This window comes from Odocoileus virginianus, unplaced genomic scaffold (genome assembly GCF_023699985.2).
Source record: "Odocoileus virginianus isolate 20LAN1187 ecotype Illinois unplaced genomic scaffold, Ovbor_1.2 Unplaced_Contig_2, whole genome shotgun sequence".
Lineage (NCBI taxonomy): Eukaryota > Metazoa > Chordata > Mammalia > Artiodactyla > Cervidae > Odocoileus > Odocoileus virginianus.
The window spans coordinates 4008501-4035137 of record NW_027224319.1 but is presented as its reverse complement, the minus strand read 5'-3'; the positions used below and the strand labels follow the sequence as shown (position 1 = coordinate 4035137).

General features: G+C 46.8%; 1 protein-coding gene across 1 annotated transcript in view; it reads left to right on the top strand.

The window, feature by feature from the left end:
• Positions 1-25857, top strand: part of LTF (lactotransferrin) — a 29824-nt gene extending 3967 nt beyond the window's left edge. Inside the window, exons 2-17 of the mRNA XM_020916129.2 lie at positions 20-183; positions 3056-3164; positions 3467-3649; positions 3945-4092; positions 5018-5073; positions 8504-8682; positions 9083-9257; positions 9766-9920; positions 11520-11610; positions 13862-13909; positions 14755-14910; positions 16477-16618; positions 20576-20643; positions 22575-22759; positions 23873-24062; positions 25627-25857. Coding sequence (XP_020771788.2) covers positions 20-183; positions 3056-3164; positions 3467-3649; positions 3945-4092; positions 5018-5073; positions 8504-8682; positions 9083-9257; positions 9766-9920; positions 11520-11610; positions 13862-13909; positions 14755-14910; positions 16477-16618; positions 20576-20643; positions 22575-22759; positions 23873-24062; positions 25627-25661 — 2084 coding nt within the window. The 3' untranslated portion in view covers positions 25662-25857. The remainder of the gene's footprint in view (positions 1-19; positions 184-3055; positions 3165-3466; positions 3650-3944; positions 4093-5017; positions 5074-8503; positions 8683-9082; positions 9258-9765; positions 9921-11519; positions 11611-13861; positions 13910-14754; positions 14911-16476; positions 16619-20575; positions 20644-22574; positions 22760-23872; positions 24063-25626) is intronic.
• The last annotated feature ends 780 nt before the right edge of the window (positions 25858-26637 follow it).

Here is a 26637-nt window from a genome sequence, read left to right as displayed (position 1 = left end):
TTCGGCCTCTTTCTCCCAGGACTGTGTCTGGCTGCCCCAAGGAAAAATGTTCGATGGTGTGCCATTTCACAGCCGGAGTGGTCCAAATGCTACCGATGGCAGTGGAGGATGAAGAAGCTGGGTACTCCCTCTGTCACCTGTGTGAGGAGGACCTCTGCCTTGGAATGTATCCGGGCCATCGCGGTGAGTCCAGGCCGTGGGCTGGGTGGGACCAGGCTGAAAGGGAAAGGATCCAAGTACCATGGAAAATGTGCTCATCCTGCCCCCTCTGCTCTTCTTCCTGAGTCCCTGTAAGCTGGGAGCTATCCTCTCCCCTAGGACACAATGCTAGTTTGAAAGCAGACATTACCAATCTAACATTTGAAAACCATGTGTAGGGAAACTGGGATCGTCACACAAATTGTAAATAATGACGGTGCAATGATGGTGGCTCAGACGGTAAAGGATCTGCCTGCAATGCAGGAGACCTGGGTTCGATCCCTGGGTTGGGAAGATCCCCTGGAGAAGGAAATGGCAACGCACTCCAGTATTCTTGCCTGGAGAACCCCCAATGGACAGAGGAGCCTGGTGGGCTGCAGTCCATGGGTTGCAAAGAGTTGGACATGACTGAGTGACTAACCCACCACTAACACACAGTGATGTCACAGCAGCAGTTGTGTTGGGTGAATCTGTAACACTGGCAAAAGTCAAGGTGACTCTAAAAGGTAAAACCTCTGGAGAGATTACCTCTGAATTTGCAGAGAAAAAAGCTAAGCCCATCAGAGTCAGCACATCACGCGTGGGGCACGGCCTGCCAGGCCACAGGGCACTGGAAAGACACTTGTTTAAGACATTAGCAGAGAGAGAAAGGAAAGGGAGTCATGACTTGTGAATAACTTCAGATTCCTTTGGTTTTTTTCAGATGTAAAATCTACTGCAATCATTTTTATTCAATCATTTGACAAATATGTTGTGTGTCTGCCTTGTGCTGTGATAATGTGTACGTGACTTTAGCACAAAGTAGGTAATGTGTGTAAAGTTCCTATTAATATCTAGGGTTATTGGAACAGTACTTAAGGGGAAAAAATCTAGTTTTAATAATATTTTAGACTTATTTTACAACTATGGCCTGTGGACAAACAACACCAGCATTTCATGATGGCTTAAAATGCAGATTTGTAGGCCCTATTCTAACTTGTTCAATATCTGTGAATAAGACCTCAAAATCTGCTTTTTCAGTAAGAGCTCCATTTGAAATCAGTACTACATACCAGAGACTTCCCTGGTGATTCTGTGGTAAAGAATCCATCTACCAATGCAGGAGACATGGGTTCAATCGCTGGGTCAGGAAGATCCCCTGGAGAAGGAAATGGCAACCCACTCCAGTATTCTTGCCTGGGAAATCCCATGGGCTGAGGAGCCTGGTGGGCTACAGTCCATGGGGTCGCAAAGAGCTGGACACAACTGAGCAGCTAAATGGCAACTTCATACCATACATCAAAACAGAGATAGATTAAATTCTTAAAAATAAAATGTGTATTATTGAAAACCTAGAGAGGTGGATTCATTAGCAGAACTGTAGAGGGAAGAGAAGTCTCTTCGCTTTTAAAAAAGCAATGAACTAAATCATGAAGTAAAATGAATGATTAAAAATTTTAATTTATAGCCATTAAAAACACTTAAGCAAAACATTTGACAGTGTTATAAAGCAATTATCCTCCAATTAAGAAAAATTTAGAAAGCATTGGAGTGAATATGCACCAACTCTGACAAGTGACTGTATTCTATAAAGAACTAATTCAGTTGGTAAGAAATGTAAGATCACATAAGAAAAACAATATGGGGAGATGGAGGTAGTATTAATAAAAATGCTATGATATGTTCCCCGTAATAATCGAGACATACAAATCTAAGCAATTTGTTAGCACTTGAATTATCTAAGTAATAACACTTAATAAAATGAAAGCCTCTCCCACTGGTGGTTCTATAGTGAAACTGGTCCTCACGGTAGGTGGCATTCCAAATTTGAAAGGAATCATCTGGAAAGCAGGATGGCAATGATGGCCAAGGCCTTGAAGACAAAACGCCCATTGTCTGGGTGATCCCGCCCTCAGATGCCTATCCCAAGGCAACATGTCATCAGAAGGGAAAAAAGCTAAGAGGACAAAGCTGTCCATGAAAGTATAGTTTTAACAGCAAAAAGTTAGAAGGAACCCAAGTGGTGAACATTGGAGGGAATGTTTCAAATTTAGCTTAATAAATTATGAAACAGTCACATTATGATAAAATATCATGAAGTCAATACAATCAATAAAGCTGCTACAGGAGAAAATGTAGGCAGTTTTAGATGAATAAAGCAGTCCAGAAAATATTATTTCTGCCAGGCTGCAAATATGAGAAATAAATAAATATAGGTGAAGTAATATGCCAAAGAGGATGAATGTGGTTTATGAGGATAACTTTAAGATATATTAACAGTTAAAATGTCTATTCAATAAATTAGAACTTAAAATAAATATAGAGCAAAAACAGGGGAGGGAGCACCTAGAACTTTTTGTTTTTACTGAACTTTTTATTTTGTATTGGAATATAGCTGATTAACAATGTTGTGATAGTTTCAGGTGAACGGCGAAGGGACTCAGCCATACATATACAGATATCCACTCTCCCCCAAACTCCTCCCATCCAGGCTGCCATGTAACATTGAGCAGAATTCCCTGTGCTGTACAGTAGGTCCTTGTTGGTTATCCACTTAAAATATAGCAGTGTGTACATGTCCATCCCCAAAACTTGTAATGTAGAAGATGGTGAAGGGTGCCATCGCTGAGTGATCTGAGGCATGTCGTGTGAAAAAGCGGCCACCTGGCGACCTCAGGAGTTAGAGCAACGGGGCTGGAGCTCGTTGCCCAAGAAGAGGGGCTCTGGGCTTGTACCACCTCTCATGGCAACTGAGTTGGACGTGACTGGAAGCTGACCCTCTGGAAGATCCAGCCATGGAGGCTTCTGACATCCTGAGGTTCACTTGCCTGGCTTAGGGTAGGTTTTCTCCTGAAGCTGGTCTGGCCTGTGTTTTCAGGCAAAAAAGGCGGATGCTGTGACCCTGGATAGTGGCTTGGTGTTTGAGGCAGGCCTGGACCCTTACAAACTGCGGCCAGTAGCGGCAGAGATCTACGGGACGGAAAAGTGTGAGTTCTCCCTGAGGACCCAGAAGTTGAGGTGGCCTGGACCTGGGCCCCGGGCTCCGTGGGGTCAGAGTGGACGAGGCACAGAGCTGAGTTCTCAGACAGTGTCACACGTCCAGGGAATAATGACCCTGGGCTATTTTTGGGTCGGTCACTGACCCCCTAGGGAAGCAGGGGGGGCTCTGGGCTGCAGTGACCAGATGGAATTCCCCTTCCCACTAGGGGCTCGCTCAGAGAGGGCTGTTTCTCTCTCTCTCTGGTCCAGTCTAAGTAAGAGTTCTCGATTCTCTTTGCTTCTTCTGCAGCTCCCCAAACCCACTATTATGCTGTGGCCGTTGTGAAGAAGGGCAGCAACTTTCAGCTGGACCAACTGCAAGGCCGGAAGTCCTGCCACACGGGCCTTGGCAGGTCCGCTGGGTGGAATGTCCCTATGGGAGTTCTTCGCCCGTTCTTGGGCTGGACAGAGTCGCTCGAGCCCCTCCAGGGAGGTAAGATGTGTGTGGGTTCTCCAGCAGCACCTACACAAGCCGCTTCGGGGGAGGTGAGCATGTGGGATGAATCCAAGGCAGGGGTGAGGTTAGCTGCTGTGAAGCCTGCCGGGGCGGGGTCTCCTGTATCAGCAGCCCTGGGAGGTGGTAGCTGAGTCTAGTGTCAGCCAATGTCCATCTTCTGAGCTCCTGGCTTTGCAAAGGCTGTCAGGTGGGGGCGGAGGGGAGGGAACACTGGGGCTGCCACTGTGGTCTGGTGAGCTCACACCCTGGTTCGTTTCTCTCTGTTCAACAGCTGTGGCCAAATTCTTCTCTGCCAGCTGTGTTCCCTGCGTTGATGGAAAAGCGTACCCCAACCTGTGTCAACTGTGCAAGGGGACGGGGGAGAACCAGTGTGCCTGCTCCCCCCAGGAACCATACTTCGGGTATTCTGGTGCCTTCAGGTGAGTGAGACCGTCCTCTTCTCCCCAGCGGCCCACGTGTCCTCGGGCTAGGAGGCCCTTTCTCTGGGCCCAAATAGAGCTCAGTGACCATGGAGGAGGTCCAGTTCTCCTGCTGTGCAGAGAATCTGAGTCTGAAAAAGGTGCTGGCTCTGCCCAGTGCACGATCCCCTCCAGTCCCCCAGTTTCCCCCAGGTGCCCCTCATCTCCGCACCAGCCCAGCGAGCAGTCACCTCGTCAGCACCCCCTCCTGCCTCCCCAGAGATCCCTGAATCTGGCTTTGTCCCTCTGCGGTCCTGGGCCCCTCCTGCTGACTGCAATCCCCTCCCTAACTACTGAGGGCCTGAGGAGTCTTGTCATGGGCAGACGGACCCCAGACTCCTCCTGGCCAGGCAGCCGGACAGCCTGGTCCCTCTCTCTGGGAGGTAGTGATCTCTGCCTCACTGGGGAGTTCTCTCCTGCGCCCCAGTCTTGAAGCTGATGTTTCTGCTTTTACGCCATATGCCTCGCGGACTCAGGCATTTTGTGGTGGGGGGAGGCCTCCCCGATTCTCTGCTGCTTGGGGCACGTTTGCCACTTAGCCCTGGGAGGGAAAAACCACATCGCCGCAGGTACTGCTTTACCCTCTGGTGCAGAGGCTTGGAAACTCTTTTACATAGAAAGTCAAAGTTTTGCCCTCTCAGTCAACACTTAAAGCGGAAAGTGGGGGTCTCTAGCCTGCACCCTCTGGTTCTTTCTTCCTCAGAATCCATCTGCAGGTGGCCCCTGATGCCTTCCCACTGGGGGCCCTAGAGCCTCAGAGACCCGTCCTCTGCAGGCCAGGAGCCCACAGAAGACAGGCCCAGGGCCCCGTTGCACAGGCAGGCACGGGGAACCAGCCGGGCCGCCCGCTCTACGCTGACCCTCCTGGTGCTTCCTCATCCCACAGGTGTCTGCAGGACGGGGCTGGAGATGTGGCTTTTGTCAAGGAGACGACAGTGTTTGGTAAGAGGAGGGAGAGGGGACATGGGTACTGCCTCCTTTGCTTTTCTTTCCTTTTATTTCATTGTAATTCCAAATAGTGAGCTAATTTGACTCCTCACTTCCTGGCACACGATCATCAAAGTTCTCTGCAGGGCACAGCTCTTGTTTTTATGTGACTTTATATTTTAAGCGATCAGTTTTCTTTGAAACGCGCGTGCCCGCTATCTTTCTCTTCTGCATCAAAGACACCCATGTCAAGGTATCTGACACATGTCCTCCGAGATAGACGTGGTCTTGCAAAGTGTATACTGCTGATCTGTGTTTCTGGATTCTAAGCTCACAGAAGCTTTAGTGATCGTTATTGATTATGATGTAATCAAGGTTTTCCACTCAGCATTCTGTTTGAGAGATTTATCTGTGTTGTGCTGTGCTTGTCTGGTTCAGTGGTTTTAACAGGTGAGAAGTGCTCCTTGGAGAGCACATATAACATTTATTATCTACGGTTGGAAAGCAGTAGATATGTCACTGTTGATTTAGTCACTGTTATTTCTCTGGCATCTAGTGAGTTTGATCATCTCAATGTATTTGCTGGTAGTTTGAGCTTAGCTTTCTTCCTTTTTTCACCTTTGACTGTCTTTCTGTTGATTTTCATGCCTGTTTCTTCGTAATGTTGATTCAAGGTGAGGCATTCCTCCTCTCTAGATAACGGGCCATGCTTGGTTCTAGACTTTAGGAAAATCTCTTCTCAGTCAAAAAAAAAAAAATAATAACAGGTTTGTTGAACAGAAGTCCTTGATATTGATAAAATCAAATTGGTCACTTTTGTCCTGCTGGCATATGTTTTGGCGTCTTTTAAAGATGCTATTTTCCATCCAAATCATAAATATTTTCTACAGTATAATTTATTGACTCCCCTCCCTAACACATTCTTGTTTGTTCATATGTACCCTACCTAGGAAATTAGGTATGGATTCCACTTCCGCATTCTCCCCCTTTAGAGTGAGACCGTTTTCCTTACAATACTGACTGTAAAAAATCCTACCCTTTTCCTACTGCTGTGTGGAGCTGCTTATACATAAAACTTGTTTATAATCATGGATTCTGAGCTATTTTGTATCACTGGTCTATTTGGATTTTTCTGCTTTTATTCCTCTGGTTTGTAGTGGTTCTTAATAGCTTATGGAGGTAAAAGCGGGAGGGAGAGAAAGAGAGAGAACCTTCCCCAAACAGTTTGCTATTTATTTTCTAACTAAAATTTTCGAATTATTTTCTTGATTGTTTAAAACATCATACTTTAAGTAGAATTGTATTGAATTTAAATTTATCCATGAAAAACTGATTTATTTATGTCAAATTTTCTAATCCCTGGATCATAATAAATCTCTCCCTTTTGATCACACCTCTTTTTAGGTTATTTAATAGAACTTACCGAGCTTAACATTTTTCTCTTAGTCTCCTGCGTTGTTTGCTTTTGTCTTAGTCTGGCTGCGCAGAAAGGCTCACGGGATCTTAGTTCCCTAACTAGGGATTGAACCCAGGCCACCACAGTGAAAGCACTGAATCCTAACTACTAGACCATCAGGGAGCTCCCTCCTGAATTGGTTTTTGTTTCCTGCATTGTTTAATGAAACTAATTGCAGTCACTCAGTCGTGTCTGACTCTTTGTGACACTGTAGACAGTAGCCCCCCAGGCTCCTCTGTCTATGGGATCTCCAGACAAGAATTGTGGAGTGGGTTGCCATTTCCTACTCCAGGGGATCTTCCTGACTCAGGGATTGAACCCATGTCTCCTGCATCTCCTGCATTGGCAGGCGGATTCTTTACCACTGAACCACCCGAGTAGCCAGTGAGACCAATTACCGGCTATTTAATGATTTTACTTGCTATTATAGTATATTATATTCTGTATTAGTTTCTGTTCTGTTATTGCTAATGAGGGTAACACTTGATTTTTGCAGTGTTGCCTAGCTGGACTTTCTTGTTAGTTTTATTAGTTTTTTCTCGGTTTCACTGGCTTTTCTATGTTGGTGATTACATCATCTTTCAATAATTAGAATTTGTCTTTTTCCTTCCAGTGTTTATATCTCTCATTTCTTTAGTAAATTGTAAAATACAGGTCATCTGGTATTGTGTTGGCAATGTCACAACTGACATCTTTGCCTTGTTCCTGATTTTGAAGTGACTTTAAATTTTCTTCTTTTAGTATGATTTTGCTGTAGATATTTTGATAACTAGCATTTATCAAGTTTAATACCTTTGTCAAGTTCTCTATAGTACTAGTGTTCCAAAACTGAAAAAAAGCACAAATAAATATTGAACATATAAATGCTTTTCCCTGTAGCTATTAAGAGGATCTCATTGTTTTCCTTTAATCCATTCTTGTCATGAATGTCTTTAACTTCTTTGGCATTCAGTCATTCTTTTGTGAATGGGATAAACTGATAAATGTAAGAGTCTGACCTATTAGTTTAAAAATATTCTGTTATATTGAGTTAGCTAATTATTTTAGATTTTTCTGTTTATGTTCATAAGTAAAATAGGTCTGTAATTAGTCCCTCCTGTACTTCTTTCTCTGATTTTGAGATCCAAATTATACTAAGCTCATAAAACAACTTGGGTCAGTTTCTATCACTTAATGTATTCTGACACAATTTACATGTGATATAGATCAACAGTTCCAAATCGGGATGGACTCACTCATACCATCTTTGCCCCTTTTTTGGATACACCCAAGTGTTGAGAAGGAGAAAGCAATGACACCCCACTCCAGTACTCTTGCCTGGAAAATCCCATGGACGGAGGAGCCTGGTAGGCTGCAGTCCATGGGGTCGCAAAGAGTCGGACACGATTGAGCGACTTCACTTTCACTTTTCACTTTCATGCATTGGGGAAGGAAATGGCAACCCACTCCAGTGTTCTTGCCTGGAGAATCCCAGGGACGGGGGAGCCTGGTGGGCTGCCGTCTATGGGGCCGCACAGAGTCGGACACGACTGAAGACGACTTAGCAGCAGCAGCAGCAAGTGTTGAGAAGTGATTCAACTGTGTTTCTTGCTTTAAAATTTTTACCATTTTAATTCTTTCTAGAGATGTGGGTTAAGACAGCAGTCCCTGGCTTGCTTCCATCCTGGGACCCTTTGTGGGTAGGGTTGTCATGGAAACAGATGGGTCTGGTTCAGTGTCCTTGGCTTGCCAGGCAAGAGTTGCAACCATCCCAGAGCCTGTATGATCCAATCAGAGGAACATGGGCTTGTCCTTAAGGCTTCCTGGGCACTGTCTTTACTTTTCCGAATGTTCTGGAGCAATCCACTGCCCTTCTGACCCCCAATTTTGTCAACTGTATAAGATGTCTCCTCCAGCTCAAATTCTATGGGGGGAGGAGGGCCACAGCTCATGGCTACTGACTGGGGTCTGCTCATCTGGACCCTCCTCTCCACCTCTCCCTTCCCCCAGAGAACTTGCCAGAGAAGGCTGACAGGGACCAGTATGAGCTGCTCTGCCTAAACAACTCTCGGGCGCCAGTGGATGCATTCAAGGAGTGCCACCTGGCTCGGGTCCCTTCTCATGCAGTTGTGGCCCGCAGTGTGGATGGCAAGGAGGACTTGATCTGGCAGCTTCTCAGCAAGGCACAGGTATCCCCACCCACAGGACCCCCACCCGCTTGGATCTGGTGGTGGGGAGGTTTCCTTCCTCCTTCCCACACTTCCCACCACTCTGGAAGACTCAGTGGCCTGCCTATCTAGGCCATACTCCATATAGCTGAAACAATGACGCCTCCTCTAGCGTGACCCACTGGCGGTGTAGCGGGAGGATGATGCAATATTCTCAAGACTCTAAGGTGCTCAGACCCCAGCAACTTCATAAAGACGAAGCCAAGACTGAGCTTTGTCACAGGGATGCCGTGAGACCCTCAACAGGAGGAGGTCAACCCAGCTCTCAGAATCATCCAGGAGTTCCAGATACTCTGTTTCAACCTGGTGTTTCGGTTTCCTGTTTACCACTGACATCGTAATTCTCTTTCCCCTTAATTAGGAGAAGTTTGGAAAAAACAAGTCTCAGAGCTTCCAGCTCTTTGGCTCTCCACGCAACCAGAGGGACCTGCTGTTCAAAGACTCTGCCCTTGGGTTTTTGAGGATCCCCTCAAAGATAGATTCGGAGCTGTACCTGGGCGCCCGCTACTTGACCGCCTTGAAGAACCTCAGGGAAAGTGAGTGAGGGCCAGGCCCGCCCTAAGGGCCGGCCGGTGTGGGCGGTGAGCCGTGAGCACCTCACAGCCTCCAGCCCTGCCGGCTGTGGGCCGTTTGACCCTGCTCTGTGGTGACCCTTGGTCACCTTCCAGCCCCTGGAGGCCTTCGCCGTGTAGGTGTGATGTGAGTGTGAGCGTCTTCTGTGGAACACGTCAGGCGACAAGGGCCTCCACAGGAGCATGCCGCCTCCCGATAATACTGCGGCAGGACCCTGTGTGCGTCAGGTTGCCCAGCCCCGGTAGAGCAGTCAGTTTGCCTCCGGGGACGTGAGAAGTATGAAGACACCCCAAGAGGGCCAGGGCCCTTCCTGGGGTGAATCCAGAGCCCTGGGCCCTGCACTTGGCCACGATACCACCCTGGGTCAGCTCGGCCATGGCTCCTCCTCCGCTGGAGGCTTCAGGTGGACTCTGGGTGAGCGGGGAGGCTGCCCTGTTGGTACAGCCTGTTGACCGCTGTGTCCCCGGGCAGCTGCGGAGGAGGTGAAGGCGCGGTCCACGCGGGTGGTGTGGTGCGCGGTGGGACCCGAGGAGCAGAAGAAGTGTCAGCAGTGGAGCCAGCAGAGCGACCAGAACGTGACCTGTGCCACGGCCGCCACCACCGACGACTGCATCGCCCTGGTGCTGGTAGGGGGCCTGCCGCCGGCCTGCGAGCGCTGCGGGTGGGGGGCCCAGGTCACCACATCTGGTTGGAGGGGAGCAGGGTCTCAGCGGCGCTTCGGCCCCCAGGGGGGCAGGGTCTGCCCGTGCCTGAGCAGAGTGGGGACAGACGCAGCTTTCTGTCCTCCAGAGTGTCTGTTGTGGACTTCCCACTCTTCTGATCTTAGGAACAACTCACAGTGAATGCAGGTAATTTGGAAAATTTAGAAAGATGTGATGTAAAAACAAACAGAACAATGGAACCTCATACGGAGCTACCACAGTTTAATGTGTGTTAGTCAGTCATGTCTGACTCCTTGTGATCCCATGGACTGTAGCCCTCCTCTGTCCATGGAATTCTCCAGGCAAGAGTACCGGAGTGGGTTGCCAGGGGATCTTCCCGAACCAGGGCTTGAATCCGAGTCCCCCGCGTTGCAGACGGATTGTTTACCATCTGAGCCAGCAGGAAAGCACCACAGTTAAGAGTTTCACTAATTCCTCACCCTAGGATTCATCAATTCATCTTAGTTTAGCCTCGGAACAGTAATGGATTGTTCCAGCCACGTTGTTTTGAGTCCTTTTCATTTAACAGTATATCTTGGCCATTTTCCCATGTGACATATGCTTTGAAAACACTTAAAAATTTTTTTTCAGTGACTTCCCTAGTGGTCCAGTACTGAAGAGTCCAGGGAGGCCTGCAGGGGGCCTTGGTTTGATCACTGTGTGGGGAAGATCCCATGTGCTGCATGGTGTGGCAAAAAAAAAAAAAAAATTATTTCAGGATATCTTGTGTATGGATGTGGCACAATTTAGTCATGACCCTATTCTTCTTTGTCACCTTATTTTGATGTTATCGATAACCCTGTGCTGTGTAGCCTTGAATAGAAATCCTCATCCACATCTCCAATTACCTTCAATACAGTTGTAAAAAAGTTATTAGTCAAAGAGGGAGTTTCACAGTCTTGCTGAATCTATGTTCCAGTTCCATCATTCTGATGGTGAGCAAATTTAATTGGTTCTTTCACTTGCTGAATCCTTTGAGTGTAGTGCTAATGAGTGGAGACTAGACAAGACCAACTGTTCCCACCTGTCTCCTCAGTGAGGGAGGCTGGTGCAGGAGTGCGTCCCAACAGTGCTCCAAGTACAGAAGGAGTTTTTGTTCTGAGTCCCTGGGGTAAAGAATCCACCTGCCAATGCAGGAGATGCGGGTTTGATCCCTGGGTCAGGAAGATCCCCTGGAGGAGGAAATGGCAACTCACTCCAGTATTCTTGCCTGGAAATCCCATGGACAGAGGAGCCTGGTGGGCTACAGTTCATGGGGTTCCAAAAGGGTCATTCACATCTTAGTGACTAAACAACAGCAACAACTGGGCTGCCTGTTCCTGGTCTTTCCAGTGGAAGTGACAGCATGAAAGGCATGTACGGCTGGTAGAGAATTAATAGCGCACGTGGCGTTTCCTTGGGGCGCTCAGATCCATCCTTGCTGCTTCGCTGGGGCACCTGACATCTGTTCTGTTAGAGCTGTAAAGACAGGCAGGATGGGAAATAGCCTCACTGTGGTGCTGAAGATAAGCTTTGTCTTGGCAGAAAGGAGAAGCGGATGCCCTGAACTTGGATGGAGGATATATCTACACTGCGGGCAAGTGTGGTCTGGTGCCTGTCATGGCAGAGAACCGGAGTAAGTGGAGAAGAGTGTCCTCTGGCTTATTTCCTCTGGGCTTCGAGGGCGGGGTAGAGAGGAGTAACCCCACTCAGTGGGTCATGCGGAGACATTAAAATGGACAGATAGGTTCAAACAGGAGAATCAGGAGAAAGAATAGATGCAAGTGGCTGTGTTACCCACATAGCCTATTGTGGTGAGAAGTAACAGAGCCCAGATTGATTTCCTCTTTTTGATTTTTGAAAAGGTTTTTAGGAAGTTATAGTAAGTATTCAGAAAAGTGCACATAGCGTACAACTCAAGAACATTTCACACACCGGTGCATCCCCAAGCATGTGCCCACAGCAAGACACAGTAGGTCCCACAAGTCCTCTGGCGTCCACCAGCCCTGTTACCCCCAGCAAGGGTAACGACTCCTGACTTCACACGGCACAGATCGGTTCTGCCCATCTTTGAGCTTGATGTGAAAGGAGTTGCACAGCATGGACCTTTTAAAATGTCTTTTGCTCAGCATTATATCTCGTTCTGTAGTATTCTGTTGTGACTCTGCCGCAGTTACTTATTTATTCTGCTGTGGGTAAGCTTTGGCTAATTTCCAATGGTGGGCTGCTGTGGATAGTGTTGCTGTGAACATCTGGGTCCTTGTCCTGTGGGGAACACAGACGTGCATTTCTGCTGCATGGAACTGCTGGGATGGTCTGTTTGGATTTGATTCTGGACTGCTGAGATTTCTCGGGTGGAGAAAGACAGATACCTTCTGCTTTCACTCCTATGTGGGATAGTTAAAAAATAAGTGAATAAACAAAATCAAACCAAAGCAAATACACAGATTCAGGGAACAGATGGTGGATAAGAAAACAGGGAAAGAGAGGTGGGGGAGAGGGAAATGGGTAACGGGGGTCAGCTGTAGGTGATGGATGGGAACTGAAGTTTTGGTGGTGAGCACACTGCAGGAACAGGGCTTCCCCAGTGGTGCAGTGGCAAAGAATACTGGCGCCTGCAGTTCGAGAAGCCCGAGGCACGGATTTGATCCCTGGGTCAGGAAGATCCCCTGCAGGAGGAAATGACAACCCACTCCAGTATTCTTGCCTGGGAAATTCATGGCCAGAGGAGCCTGTGGGGCTATAGTCCATGCGGTCACAAAGAGCATACACAAACACACACACACTATAGATATAGTACTAACAAAACTGACATAATGTTATAAACCAGTTAAAGAATGCTGTTCCAATAAAACAACACCTACATTCAAATTACCCATCACATGAAGCAGGGGTGATGAGACCTTTTCCCAAGGAGAAGCCAATTCCAGAGTCCAAAGGCATGGATGGAGAGTGCTGCAAGGAAGTGTAAACAATGCCACTTTATCCTTCGCCTCTCCACAGGGAACCAGAGGAGGCCAGGTGCCCCCCACCTCCGACTGGTGAGGATTAGGTAGGAGTCCTTTGGTTGCAAATAACACCAACCAGTTGCCAAGTGGCTTACACAAAAAAAGATAGTTGATTGAACTGTCCAGACGTTAGTTTCAGCAGTTCCACCCCTGGGTACATCCCGAGACATGTATGAAGATGTCAATGACCACAATGGAAGCAGTGAACTTAGGAGCCATGTCTCAGCTCAAGTGAGTTACATACCACAGTAAGGCAATTCGAACTTAAAATCACAGTAATGGGGCAAATATATGATATCTCTTATATGTGGCGTCTAAAATATGGCACAAATGAACCTATCTACAAACAGAAATAGACTCACAGACATACTGAACAGGCTGGTTGCCAAGGGTGATGGGAGGAGGGAGAGAAATGGGCTGGGAGTTTGGCCTTGGTAGATGCAAGCTATTACTTTTAGAATGGATAAACAACAAGGCCCTACTGTATAGCACAGGGAACTATATTCAGTTTCCTGGATAAACCATAATGGAAAAGAATATAAAAAGAAAATGTATATATGTGTATAACTGAGTCACTTTGCCATACAGCAGAGATTGGCACAACATTGTAAATCAACTATACTTCAGTTTAAAAAAAAAGAACTTAAAAACACGGTATTGGGTTGAATTAAAAACGAAAAAAGGAAGGAACTTAGTGAAGTCTATTATACAATGCCATTTATTTATTTATTTTTTTACAATGCCATTTATTTATGTTAAAAACAAACATATACAAAACCATGCCAATATGCGTTTCTCAATATGTGTGTACCTTTGAAAAATAAATGAACACACTAAGCAATGTGTTTAATGACATTTTGCTTCTCTTTATTCTTTCAGAATCCTCCAAAGACAGTAGCTTAGATTGTGTGGTGAGACCAACGGAAGGTGAGTTCAGGGTTAAGGGTACGTTCTTGTCCCTGGAGGAGGAGAGGTTGGGAATTAAAAAAAAAAAACTCACAGAAATTCAGCCATAGAAGCTGTGAGTTCTTTCGCATATGCCAGTCATAGAGATGAGAGTGGCTGGGATTCATGTTCACGTGGACCCTCACACATGGCAGGGAAATCTCAGAGTTCCTCACTGTGTCCTGAGCATGGGGAGGAGGGGTGGCCCATCCCCATCTCGTGTGGATGAGGAAGCAGAGCTCCAGATCTCACTCACAGCCGTGGATAATACTGTCCAGAGCTGGTGCCGCCTCAGCTTCGGTAGAGAGTGACGCTTGCCCGCAGCAGAGTCTACCAGGTGTGAGCTAGCAGGGGGGGAGCTGCGCCCCACTGGCCGTCTCTCAGCGCAGGGGGGTCCTTGGGGACATCTCCCAGTGTCCGCGAGCACTTAGTCTGGTGGCCATCATTGCTATGGCCCCATTCAGTTGGCATGTTGTAGCTGGCGATTTATGCACGTTTGGAGTCACACTTGTTGTTCAGCGTTTGTGGCTTTAGCAGCACACATCTAAAATTGAATTGCCAGGAACAGTGGGTGGCTAGTCGAAGACAGTCCCCAGCAGTCACTTCAAGGGTCAGCTTAGTATTTCATTTCATAGCCTTATCTGATCTCATCTTAACACAGAGCAGCAGCTTAAGCTGTGTTGGTCTGTTTGACAATGATCAGTCATCTGGGGGGACCGTTGCCTGGTGATGCTTCTTAACCTTTGTGGGCCTGGGTTGCACGCTGTGCAGTAGAGTCCGCGGACCGGGCCCTGGGAGGCTAAGACTTGCTCTTCTGTTTGTCCAAGGGTACCTTGCTGTGGCAGTTGTCAAGAAAGCAAATGAAGGGCTCACTTGGAATTCTCTGAAAGGCAAGAAGTCATGCCACACCGCCGTGGACAGGACTGCAGGCTGGAACATCCCCATGGGCCTGATTGCCAACCAGACAGGCTCCTGCAAATTTGGTAGGAATCTTGAGGCAGTCATGGGTTGGCCATCCTGGGGGTAGGCTGGGGTCCCCTGAGAAAGTCAGGGCAGGGAGGGTGGGGATTTGCAGGCCTCGTCTGGTGTAAGCAAGGTCCCCTGTGGCTGCCTTCTTCAGTTTCTTCACACAGCCTGCCCCACGCCCAGTCCACCCCACACGGAGACACAGAACTGGAGTGTCAGTCTGTCTCTCTGCACGCTAAGAATGGATGCAGGTCTGAGAAGTTCAGAAGTCTTTTTTTTCCCCACCTCCTGGAGCTCCATATCTAAATTCCTCCCAGGCGCTGGCTCCCTAATTTGGGAAAAGCCACCTGCCTTCCTCATAAAAGGTGTCTTCTGCTACTACACAGAACTGACCTACAGAGGAAACCCAGTAAGACCTCCAGACTTCTGCCTCAGCCTCCCCGCTCCTGCCCTCCCCACTGTACACCATGCTCTCGCCTCACACAGTAGCCACACCCTACCTGCCGTGGGCCTGGCGATGGGGAGGTGTGTGCCACGTTCTCGTGGCTCACGTCCCGGGCAAGCCTCTGCTCCGGTGGGGCCCTGCTGCATTTTGAATGGGTCTTTGCGATTCCGCCTTGGAAGGCTTTCATATGGCTCTGCTCCTCCCCAGGAGTGCACACTGGTGTGGCTCTCTCTGACCCCATGGCTGCCTCTAAGCTGTGGGGAGGCTGCCAGGACCGTGGAGGGACACTCCCAGCATCGCCTGAGCTTGGCACGTGGTGTGGCTTTTCCAGTGGCAGGGAATGCAGAAGTCAGATAAGGGGTGCTATTTGCTCATTCAGGCAGGGCTTCCTTGTCACTTTTATTTCCTCTCTCTTTAACCTGTTTTAATCCGTGTTAACTTCTTGTTGTTGTTTAGTCGCTAAGTTGTGTCCAACTCTGCGACCCCATGGACTGTAGCCTGCCAGGCTCCTCTGTCCATGGGATTCTCCAGGCAAGAATATTCGAGTGGGTTGCCATTTCCTTCTCCAGGGAATCTTCCTGACCCAGAATGAAGGAAGGGAAGGAGAAGGGCAGAACATGTGTGCCAACTGTCTTTTGAAGATGTCAGGATACTGGCCCCCGATACTCCCGCTCTTATTTCAGGAGTGAGTGCCTAGCCACATGGCTTACTAGCCACAGAGTCTGATAAGGCTCATCTCTGTTTTACTGGGTACCAGGTGCCCTGGTAAAAATCAGGGTTCCTATTACTGAGGAAAAGGGGAGATCAGAACCTGGACATTTTGCAGCTTCTGATACCATGGCCATTGAATTCATCAAGCTGAGTCCTCTGCTCGAGGCTGCGATGATGGGACCCTTTGTACAGTCACAGACTGTCTTCTCCAGCCCCAGTCAGGCTTCCTATAGTCCCAAGTTTTTCTGAATCCTGCTGGGGCCCAGGTTGGTGGTAACTTGTTACTTCGTGTTATAATGTCTGTGTTCTGTCTGCCTTGGTCAGTGTGATGAACGGAAACCAAGCCACGTCCATCACCTGTTATGCAAAGACCACTTAACCTTGACACAGGTAGGAAGAGCTGGCTCCCCCTGTTTCTTCTCTGCAGATGAATTCTTTAGTCAGAGCTGTGCCCCTGGGGCCGACCCGAAATCCAGTCTCTGTGCACTGTGTGCTGGCGACGACCAGGGCCGGGACAAGTGTGTGCCCAACTCTAAGGAGAAGTACTATGGCTACACCGGGGCTTTCAGGTGAGTGCTGTGGCCAGGCCTCATCAGGACAGGGCCTTGTCCCTCGTCCTCCAGGACCTTGGCACACCACATTTCTTTTTTTTTTTTTTTTCTCTTTGTAAAATATATTCCCTTTATTTTTAATTGGAGGACGACTGCTTAACAATGATCTGTTGATTTCTGCCGTACAAAGCATGAATCAGCCCTAAGTACCAGGAGTATACGTATATCGCCTCCCTCTCTGGCCCCCGCCCCCCGGAACACCCCTGCAGGTTATCGCTGAGCCCCTGGTTGAGCTCCCTGTGTGGTGCAGCGACTGTCTGTTTTACACGTGGTGATGTTTACAGTTCAGTGCTTCTCTTCCCTCCCCCTTGCTGTGCCCGCACGCCTTTGGCCCTGCATTGCTGAGGGGCCTAATGTGGTCTGTCGGGGGTCAGCCTGGGGATCAGCGGATGGGCGGGCCAGGGGAGGGCTTCTCCCACCACACCCGCCATCCCACGAGTGGGGACTGACCCCGGGGCTGTCTGGCCTCAGCTCTGCTGGGCCCCTTCCTGTGTCCTGGAACCAAGGTCAATCTCAGTGGACCTCAGTGTCATGTTCAGAATCAGATAGGGAGAGGTTGTGGTTTAAGTCCTTTCGGCAACGCAGTTTTATGGGGAAGAATTCTGTTTCCCGTAAGCACCACCTTCTCCCCCAGTCTAGGTAGTTATGTCTCGCGTTTTTCTGCTCTCTTTGATTTTGGCCTTAGAAATGGCAGAGAAAAAATGTTGCAGAGTTATTCTCCACTAGTGAAAAATAAACCAAAAAATGTTTTCAGAATTCACAAATTATAAACACTTAGTGAATTACAGTATCTTTTCACAGTCCTCATTTTTTCAATCCCATTCATGCAGCTGTAACTTCTGAGTGATATGATTAGGGGTTTGAAGGGCAGAGTTCTCCCCCATCCGTTGTTTTTTCTCTATTCGCCAAGAATATATTTCACCACAAGGTGGCGTCATGTATCTGAGAAACTGCTCAAACTGGTCTTGGAATTTTTTTAATATAAATTCAGTAGCCCTCTCTCCAGTGATGGGATGATATAAGAGTAGTTTTTGCTATACTCTGAGTGACTCATTAAATATTTCATGAAAGTACAAAAAATTTTTAAGGGGCTAAATTTTTGCACATGGAAAAGCTGTGATGTGATTCCACTCAGAAATACTGAACAGACAACTTGTCTGATAAAAAACCATGAGGTTTTCCTTTTCAAACCTATAGTAAGGCACTATTTCACTGAAAACACGTACACTTTAGAATTCCTATTTATACTAGAAGGAAATGCTTTTGTCTTTTGCTCAACTCGAAAGTTGGAACTGGAAGTTCTGTTCATCTCTCTAACATCCTCATATACTGCTGGTTCTCAATTTTTAAATGTCAGCTATTTTCTGCTGATTTTTTATTATGAAGGAGGAAAATCTAGCCTCTGTTACTGCTCCTCTGCCTCTTCCACTCATAACCACAAGCTTCACCTCCTTTTAGTATCCAACAAGAGCATGACGTATTTAGGGCTTACTTTATTATGAATATGCAAATATTAGTCTCATATTAAATATGTGATATAATAAGATTATATTTCCCTTACTGTACAAAGTTTTAGTTTACTCTGGAGTTGATAAATGTCTTATTAAACTTTGCTTAACTTTCTATACTGCTTTTAAAAAATCACTCATTCATCTTCAAACCTTCTACTCGTAGCGCAAATCTCCTAACGTTCTATGCATAAACAGACTGGGTGCTGCCCCAGGTTCATCATTTACTTTTGAACGTTGCATCTGAAGTTTCCACCCTCCTTCCCAGTCTAGATTGATCCTTTCTAGGCCCCCCGCACAACTGCTCCTGGGATTCCCCTGGATCATCATTCTGGGATTTTCCATTGTCTTACTTCTTGTTAAAGGACTTGTTTTCTGGATCCCTCATCTTTCGCTTTCAGGATTTTGTTGCGACAGAACATGTCTTTTTGAGAAAGAGTGAATAGGAGTTGCTGGTTTTTGAGTATTTACATGTTTAAAAACATCTTTAGTCCACCCTTGAAGGGATTTATAGTTTGAATAAGTAAGTGTAGGCTAGAAAAAATTTTCCCTAGGAATTTTGACAGGATTTCCACGTCTGGGAAATGGCAGTATTAACTGGTTTGATCAACTGTCCCACGAAAAACAAGGAAAAATGTTGGATTCAGCACAAACACACACACACACATAGACACATTCCTAAGAGCATTGAATAACTGACAAAGTAACAAGGGATTATTAGACTAAAATCTAAGGAGATAGGGACTCAGAGAGCTAAGTGGAGCCACTTTGTCCTGAGGACAGTTAGTGACTGACAAACTTACACTCAGGTTACATATACCTTTAGGGTAGGGGTGAACGAGAGGTAGCTTCCCCTCCACTCCCATAGGGCTTCAAGTTACCTAGATGCTGAGGAAAATACATACCATCCCTGAAAAAGTGAAACCATGGGCCAGCTCTTACATGAATTTGCAGCTCCAACTTGTGTCTCTTAGGATGGTTCAGAAATTCTCAACTCCTAATTCTAAAAAAAGTGACCCTAGACTAAGAAGATCACTTCTCTAGGAACCTGTCTGGAAAACAGCATCTTCAGGTTAGGCCTGAAAGACTGCTCAGAAATACTCTGAATAATAATGAGCCAGACACAGTGAAAAGAGTAACTATAACAATGTTAAAACAAACACACAGGGAAGAAGTTGCCGGAAGTGGAAAACAGAAGAATCAGCAGATTAGTGTTCTTAAAAGGAATAAATATAACTTCTAGAAAGGAAAAAAAGTACAGCAATTGAAGTTAGCTATGCAGTTGACCAATTTAACAGATTAAACATAGCTAAAAAGAGAAGTAGTGATGTGAAAAATATATGAAAAAATTATGCAGAATGTAACATAGAAAATAAGCAAATTCAGAAATTTAACAGCATCCATCCATTGTCTTCTAAATCTAAAGTTTCTGATGAGAAAGCTGATAGTGGTTTTTGATCCTTAATTCTTTGTATATGACATTTTTTTCTTCTTGAAAAGAAAATTGTTTTTAAGTTTTCAGCAGTTTATTTTTGGCTTCCTAATTCTGAGAGAGAAGTTTTAGAAAGCTCATGAGATGTTTTAGTAAACAGATCTACACAAATAATATTTTTCTGAAGAGTAAATAAATCAGACATGTTTGATGCATATTTATCTCTAAATTTCAGAGATCAAACAATGAATGAAAAATACTCTTTAGGAAAAATAAGTTCAGGGTTTCATCCAATGTAAAATGCTTTGAAAATTATTTTCTTGAAAAGTTTTTGATTTAAAAAAAAAGAAATAAGCAATAGTTGTAAAAATTATTTTTTAATCTCCCTCCAGTGTTCTGAAACTTCAAGAGGGTATTTATGTGGGTCTTCTTTTAATCCATTGAATGGCGCATGTGTATTTACACTGCATGTATATAGGCTCTATTTAGTCCTCCTGTGCTCAGCTACTTTCAGTGGTACCTTTTACTTGTAATTGTTGAGTCTTTCTGGAGGTCTGCTATGCACATCAGCTTTCTCCTTGGGTGTCCCCGACCCAAGTTGGATACTTGGGTGTCCAATTTACGTCACAGTTTTCTTTGCTCTGTTGGGTCAATTACCACTCACCTGTTTGATCTCTGACTTCCGAATCACATTATTATCTTCTCTCTTTCCCTCTTGCCTTCCTCTTACTCATGCATTTGTGGCTTTAAAAAAAATCTCATTCGTGCCATGTTATTGGCATTTTAGAAGGAGGGAAGGTACTCAGAAGTCTTTCAGCTACCGTTTTAAACTCTAAAGTTCCTGGATATATTTGTCTTTATTTTTTCTATGTTTACTTCCATGTTGCAGTTTTTGGAATGCGTATTATAAATAGTTATGAAGATTCTAATAGTTTTTCCTCTCTGACAATGTTTTTATTCTCTGGGACAATTTAGGTGCCTGGCTGAGGACGTTGGGGACGTTGCATTTGTGAAAAATGACACAATCTGGGAGAACACTAATGGTAAGTGAAGGTGTTTTCCTTTCCCCTTCCGAGCACAATCTTTGCCGTCACAATGTAGCCTACTGTTGTGGCAGTCCCAGCGCGGGTTGGAAGAGAATTTCCTGACACAGAGTATTTCAGAAAGGAGCGACTTTATAAGAACAAGGAGCAGAGATAACGAGGGTGCTGCAGGCACAGTGGGCCGACCTCCTGACCAGGGAGAGTCGACCGAACGCTGTTAGAACAGCAACTGGCTCAAGGGAGAGCCAACTCTTTCCTGGGTAAGTAGCCCAGTTTTATAGCCTCAAGACGAAAATTGCTGCCGGAAGGGTGGCATTAGGTGATTGGTTAGGGCGCTAGAGGGTGAGTACCAGGGTAGGCACTTTTTCCTGTTAATAATATGGAGTCAGGAACCTGGTTGGTAAGGATCAGGTGGGCTTTTGGCGGTGGTTACAGTGGAGCTCAGTCAGTTCCAGAGGTGACCTTGATTCTGGGCCACAGAAGCACGTCATCTGCCTGCCTCAGCTGATCAGAAGTTGAAGGTGAATGATACTAAAAAAAAACAAAACAATTGACATATGGAAGTAAAATTTCCCCTTTTTAAAAAGGAAGTAGAAGCCTTCATTCAGCCCCTATAAACTCTCAGTGGGGAGACCCCTTGGGGAGTGAATGAGGGCAAAATCACAGGCGGATGCAGATGATCAAAGGGAAGATCGGCCAGCCAGTAGAGAAGTAGCCACTCTGGTGAAACTGATAATGATAAATTCAAGACTCTCAGCAGTTTGCTACCTTCTAAACTGCACCTCTGTGCTCACCTCCCGACAGCCTCCCCACCCAGAGGGAACTGCCACTTCCTCCCCTGGAGAAAGAACTGCCTCAGCTTTCCACCTCCCTCCTTCATTGCCAGCTCCAGTCCTAGCCTCTGCTTCCTCAAGTCCCTGGGGAGAGCGACCGAGGCCAGACATGTAAATTTTGGGATGATCTGAGTATCGAATAGACAAAGCCAAGAGATTGGAGGAAGTGTTTTCTTGAGGGGAGAGGGCAAAAGGAGAGAAGCAGCCGTGTGACCGAGGAAACCGTATTTGCATACACACAGGCGATTTGCATACACACAGGCGGGCACGCACACAGCTGCATTTTGAATTCAGGAACCTTGAATCGAAGTGATCTCCAGGGCTCAGCCGAGTATAGTTTTAAGCTTCTCTGGGATTTTGCAGCTGTATTTTATTGAAATTGATTTAAATATATTTGATAGACCCATAAGAGAAGTTCCTATCCTTCTAGTTACATTAAGAGCGTTGGAATATGAAAGGAAACAATTTCTTCTTGAACACAAACCAGCACTTCTATTTCTGGAACTTGCTGGAAATATGGATTTTCCGTATTTTTATGATACACATTCCAATGTAACAGCTTTGTGGAGATATAATTTACCTACTGTAAAATCCACCCATTCGGACTGATTCAGTAATCTCCAGCGCATTCACAGAGTGGTGCAGTTGCCAACAAAATCCAACTGGAGAACGTTCACAAAACCCCTCAAAGAAGCTCTGCTCCTGTTAGCAGTCCCTTCACCCCACCCCCAGAGCTGGCAACCACCAATTCACTTTCTGTCTCCAAAAAATAGGTTTGCCTATCGTGGGCATTTCACAGAAATGGAATCCTACGATACGTGGTCTTCTGTGACTGGCTTGTCTCACTTTGCATCATGTTTTCATCCACGTGGTAGCGTGTGTCAGAACTTGGCTCCTTCTTGTTGCTGAGTAAGACTCCATCGTGAGGATATAGCGCGGATATTTGATACGTTTGAAGTCTGTGTAACTTGAGGAGCTTCATTTGTTCTCCTTCACGTGTGTGCATTTCAAGAGGCCGGTGGGTGGTCACAGCCCCAGAAAGGAGGCTTTGACTCAGCCGGGCAGCCGTGGCTGACGCAGCCTTCTCTCTGTCTCCAGGAGGGAGCAGTGCAGACTGGGCTAAGAACTTGAACCAGGAGGACTTCAGGTTGCTCTGCCTCGATGGCACCAGGAAGCCTGTGACGGAGGCTCAGAGCTGCTACCTGGCGGCGGCCCCAAGTCACGCTGTGGTGTCTCGGAGCGATAGGGCAGCACATGTGGAACAGGTGCTGCTCCACCAGCAGGTGAGGACCGCAGGGCCTCCTGCCTCTTCTTACCTGCAGGGGCTCCTCTTAGCTGGTCAGCCACGGAGCCAGCGGAGCCGCTCATCTCCAGCCGTCCTTGGGCCCCCGCTTGACGCTGGAGATGACAGTCTTTGTCCGCACTGAGGGGCTGCCCCGAGTCTCGGGCCCCTGGACGTGTGCTCACTGCCCAGCCAGGAGAGGCTGTCTCTCCTTGAGCCTCCTGTTGTTCCGGCAAATGAGGGAGGTGACTGAGCCTTGCTCTCACAGTCAGGTAGAGAGTTGAGTTTCTTCTGTTGATGTCTGCGGAGCCTGGGCTGGCTGGGCAGCTTTCTCGACAAGGCCCCTGCATTTGTAATCTCTAAAAACAACCGACCCAGAACCTCTATAGATGTAAGGCTATCTATGTGAAGACATTTGAAAGAAATCCTATAATTTCCTTAAAGTCTGGGATTTTTCTATTAGCTTATCTAGTTCTGTGTTAAAACGGCATGTTTTCTTCTAGATGTGCTTTAAAGACAGTGACCCTGGGATGTAAAAATAGGCCCAGTAACTAGCATGTATGGAGCTCCCACTATGCATCACAGGTGCTGATAAGAGGTCTCCACTATGAAGGTGCTTGGTCCTTGCAGCTCACCTCTGGGAGCCCTGGGCACAAAGGAGGAGCCACGGTCGGGGGAGACTAAGTGACCTGCCCAAGGCAGTGACCTGGTCTGTGGCAGAGAGTATTTCCCATGCAGACTGCCCCTCTGGGAGAGCTGGCCTATTAGAATGCTAGAGGTGATTAACCTTGAGGACGGTTCTCAAACTCCTTATCTGGTACCTAGTCACCCAGAAGAAGTTCTGAGGGCGGAGGCCACAGATTAAGAAGCAAGGCAAGATGGTGGGAAGTGATATCAGAAGTGGTGAGGTGCCTGGGCGCTGGCCTGGGGGCTGGAGCAGGGGGCACAGGGCAGGGGAAGGCTCAGTCAGGACAGCGGATCGATTCTAGACCTCAGCCCCTTTTGCCCCACGGTCTTCCTGCAGCTGACCCTGCACAGCAGAAATTGCCTCCCAGGTCCATAATCTCTCCTCTTTTCCTCAGCTGGTCTCTTACTGTCTGCCCTTCTGACACAGGCTCTGTTCGGGAGAAATGGAAAAGACTGCCCGGACAAGTTTTGTTTGTTCAAATCTGAAACCAAAAACCTTCTGTTCAATGACAACACCGAGTGTCTGGCCAAACTTGAAGGCAGACCAACATATGAAAAATATCTGGGGACAGAGTATGTCACGGCTATTGCCAACCTGAAAAAATGCTCAACCTCCCGTAAGTGGAATATCAGTAGCATCACTGAGAAACCATCTTGCATGAAGGTCAAAGTTGGAGGGTCAAACATTTTGGGGGTGATGTGGGTTTAAAAATGTTTAGGCAATACAATGTCTCTGTACCTCAGAGATGGAGATGGTGAAGGACAGGGAGGCCTGGTGTGCTGCAGTCCACGGGGTCGCAAAGAGTTGGACATGACTGAGTGACTGAACAACAAATACCTCAGGAAATTATGCTCTTGTTGATGAAGTAAAGGAATTAGAGAATAAAGTAAAGCAGTAGATAATATGCTAAATTTTTATAATGCTGATAGCAATTGTAAATATGTGTATGCATGTAAATATATCTATGTACATAAATATATGTATGTATGTATATACATGGGTTTCCCAGGTGGTGCTAGTGGTAAAGAACCTGCCTGTCAATGCATATAAACATATGTACACATGTATATACATATATATTAAGAAATGGCAAATTCTGATTTCTAGGCAGTTACCACAAACAGTAACCATAGAGAATACAAATTCTCAAAAACCATTTTAGCTTGGAAAATGTATTGACAACAATTTAAAAATGTTTAGAAGACATAGCAGAGTGTTGTAAGGCTCCAGGCAATAATTCCCACATGGTAGTGAGTTCTGCCTCCTCTGTGCACTGGAGTCATCCAGGTCCCTATTCCCGGTCCCTCCCCAGGGGAGTCGGAGGCCTTGGTGGGGCTTGTGTGGTGGTCTCGGGGAGGGGGAAGGCTGGGACTCTCTACATCAGTGGTTCTCAACCAAGGATGATTTTGCCTTTGAGGGATTTGGCAATGCCAGGAAGTATTTTTAATTCTGATGACTTGGGGCGGGGATGCTGCTGGCATCTGTGGGTAGAAGCAGGGATGCTTCTAAACAAAGCACAGAACAGCCTTCACAATGAAGAATTGCCCAGCCCCAATGTCAGTGGTGCCAAGGCTGGGAAACCCTGCTGTATCCACAGATGCCTCGGGGAATCGTGATGCAGGTGGATCTAGGGCTGCACTTAGAAACCCTGCTGCAGGGCTCCTCTTCAGAGCAGCCCACTCAGGACGGCAGACACTGTACACCTGTGGAGGGCAGGGCTCCTCTGTCTGTGCTGAATCCCCAGCACTTAACAGAGACTCGTGCAAAGCAGGTGCTCAGGAGGGATTCATGGATGAATGAGTGAATGAGTACGTAGACGCTACTGCAGGCAGATTTGCACGAAGATGATCAGTTGCTCACAGAAGAAATTCGAGGACCATGTGAACTTGAGAGTGTGACAGCTGATTCACCTGGAGACAAGTGGGTGGGGCTTGTGTCACTCAGGCCAGAGCAGGAAATCTCGAAGCTCAACGAGGACCAGAGCTTCTGTGTGCTCCCTTGGGTCCTGCTGCTCTTAGCAGGAGGGGTCATTGGGAAATATGGGGATGGCAAGCTTTGACCTACAGTGGGGAAGAAGGGCAGAGGGAAGTCTGTTTGAGTGTCTTCTTTGACTGATGTATTGATTCCAAGAAAAAAAAAGGAATCCTTTTCTGAATCTCTGGCTTTGTTGTGTCCCACAGCGCTTCTGGAAGCCTGTGCCTTCCTGACGAGGTAAAGCCTGCAAAGAAGCTAGCCTGCCTCCCTGGGCCTCAGCTCCTCCCTGCTCTCAGCCCCAATCTCCAGGCGCAAGGGACCTCCCTCTCCCTTCCTGAAGTCGGATTTTGCCAAGCTCATCAGTATTCATAACTCCCTGCTGTCATCCCAGCAAGAAATAAAATTACAAATGCTGTTGATTTTCATTCCCTATAAAATGCCAATTATCTTCTCTCGAATGTCATACTGAAATCATGTCTGACCAAACACCCGCCCAGTGGAACCTTTCCTTCCCTGTTTTCCAGGTTGCACCCGCCTCCCGCTTTCCTGTGGTTTTCTGTTTGGTGTCTGATGGTCTGGAATCTAAGGTCAGGCTAAGCAACTGTTTTCCTCTAGGGTACCTAGTTGGCCGGTTACATAGTTGTCTCTGTAAGGGTATGTTTGAGTGTGTATGTGCATATATGTGTGTTTGTAAGGTGGGAGAAGAAATAGAGAGTAGGAATCAAGTGATCAGTGGAAGAATGTGGGTGTCAAGAAGGTTTATGAGTATTTGGTATTTTAAGTAAATAGCATCAGATGTAGTAAATGTACAAATATAGACAACAGGGGAAAATGTGGAATACATTGGGCCCTCCACGTCCCTGGGTTACACAGCCTTGAATTCAACCAACAGAGGACTGAAAATATTTGAAAAATTTCAGAAAGTTCCAGAATGCAAACCTTGAATTTGCCATGTGCTGCCAACTATTTACATGTCATTTTACATATGGGACTTGAGCATCCTTGGATTTGTCCTGGAACCAATCCCCGGGTATACTGAGGTACAAGGGAAAACTAACTGTGCATTTATCCCTTGGCTTTATTGGCCCTCATTCTCCAGTTAACCTCTAGTCATTGGTTTTCTCAGCCAAGCTCTTTCAAGTGCGGTCAGAGAGGGGCTACCTTCACTTCCTTCAGCAAGTCAGGTGGGTGGTTGGGTCATTCTCTCTTCACCTCAC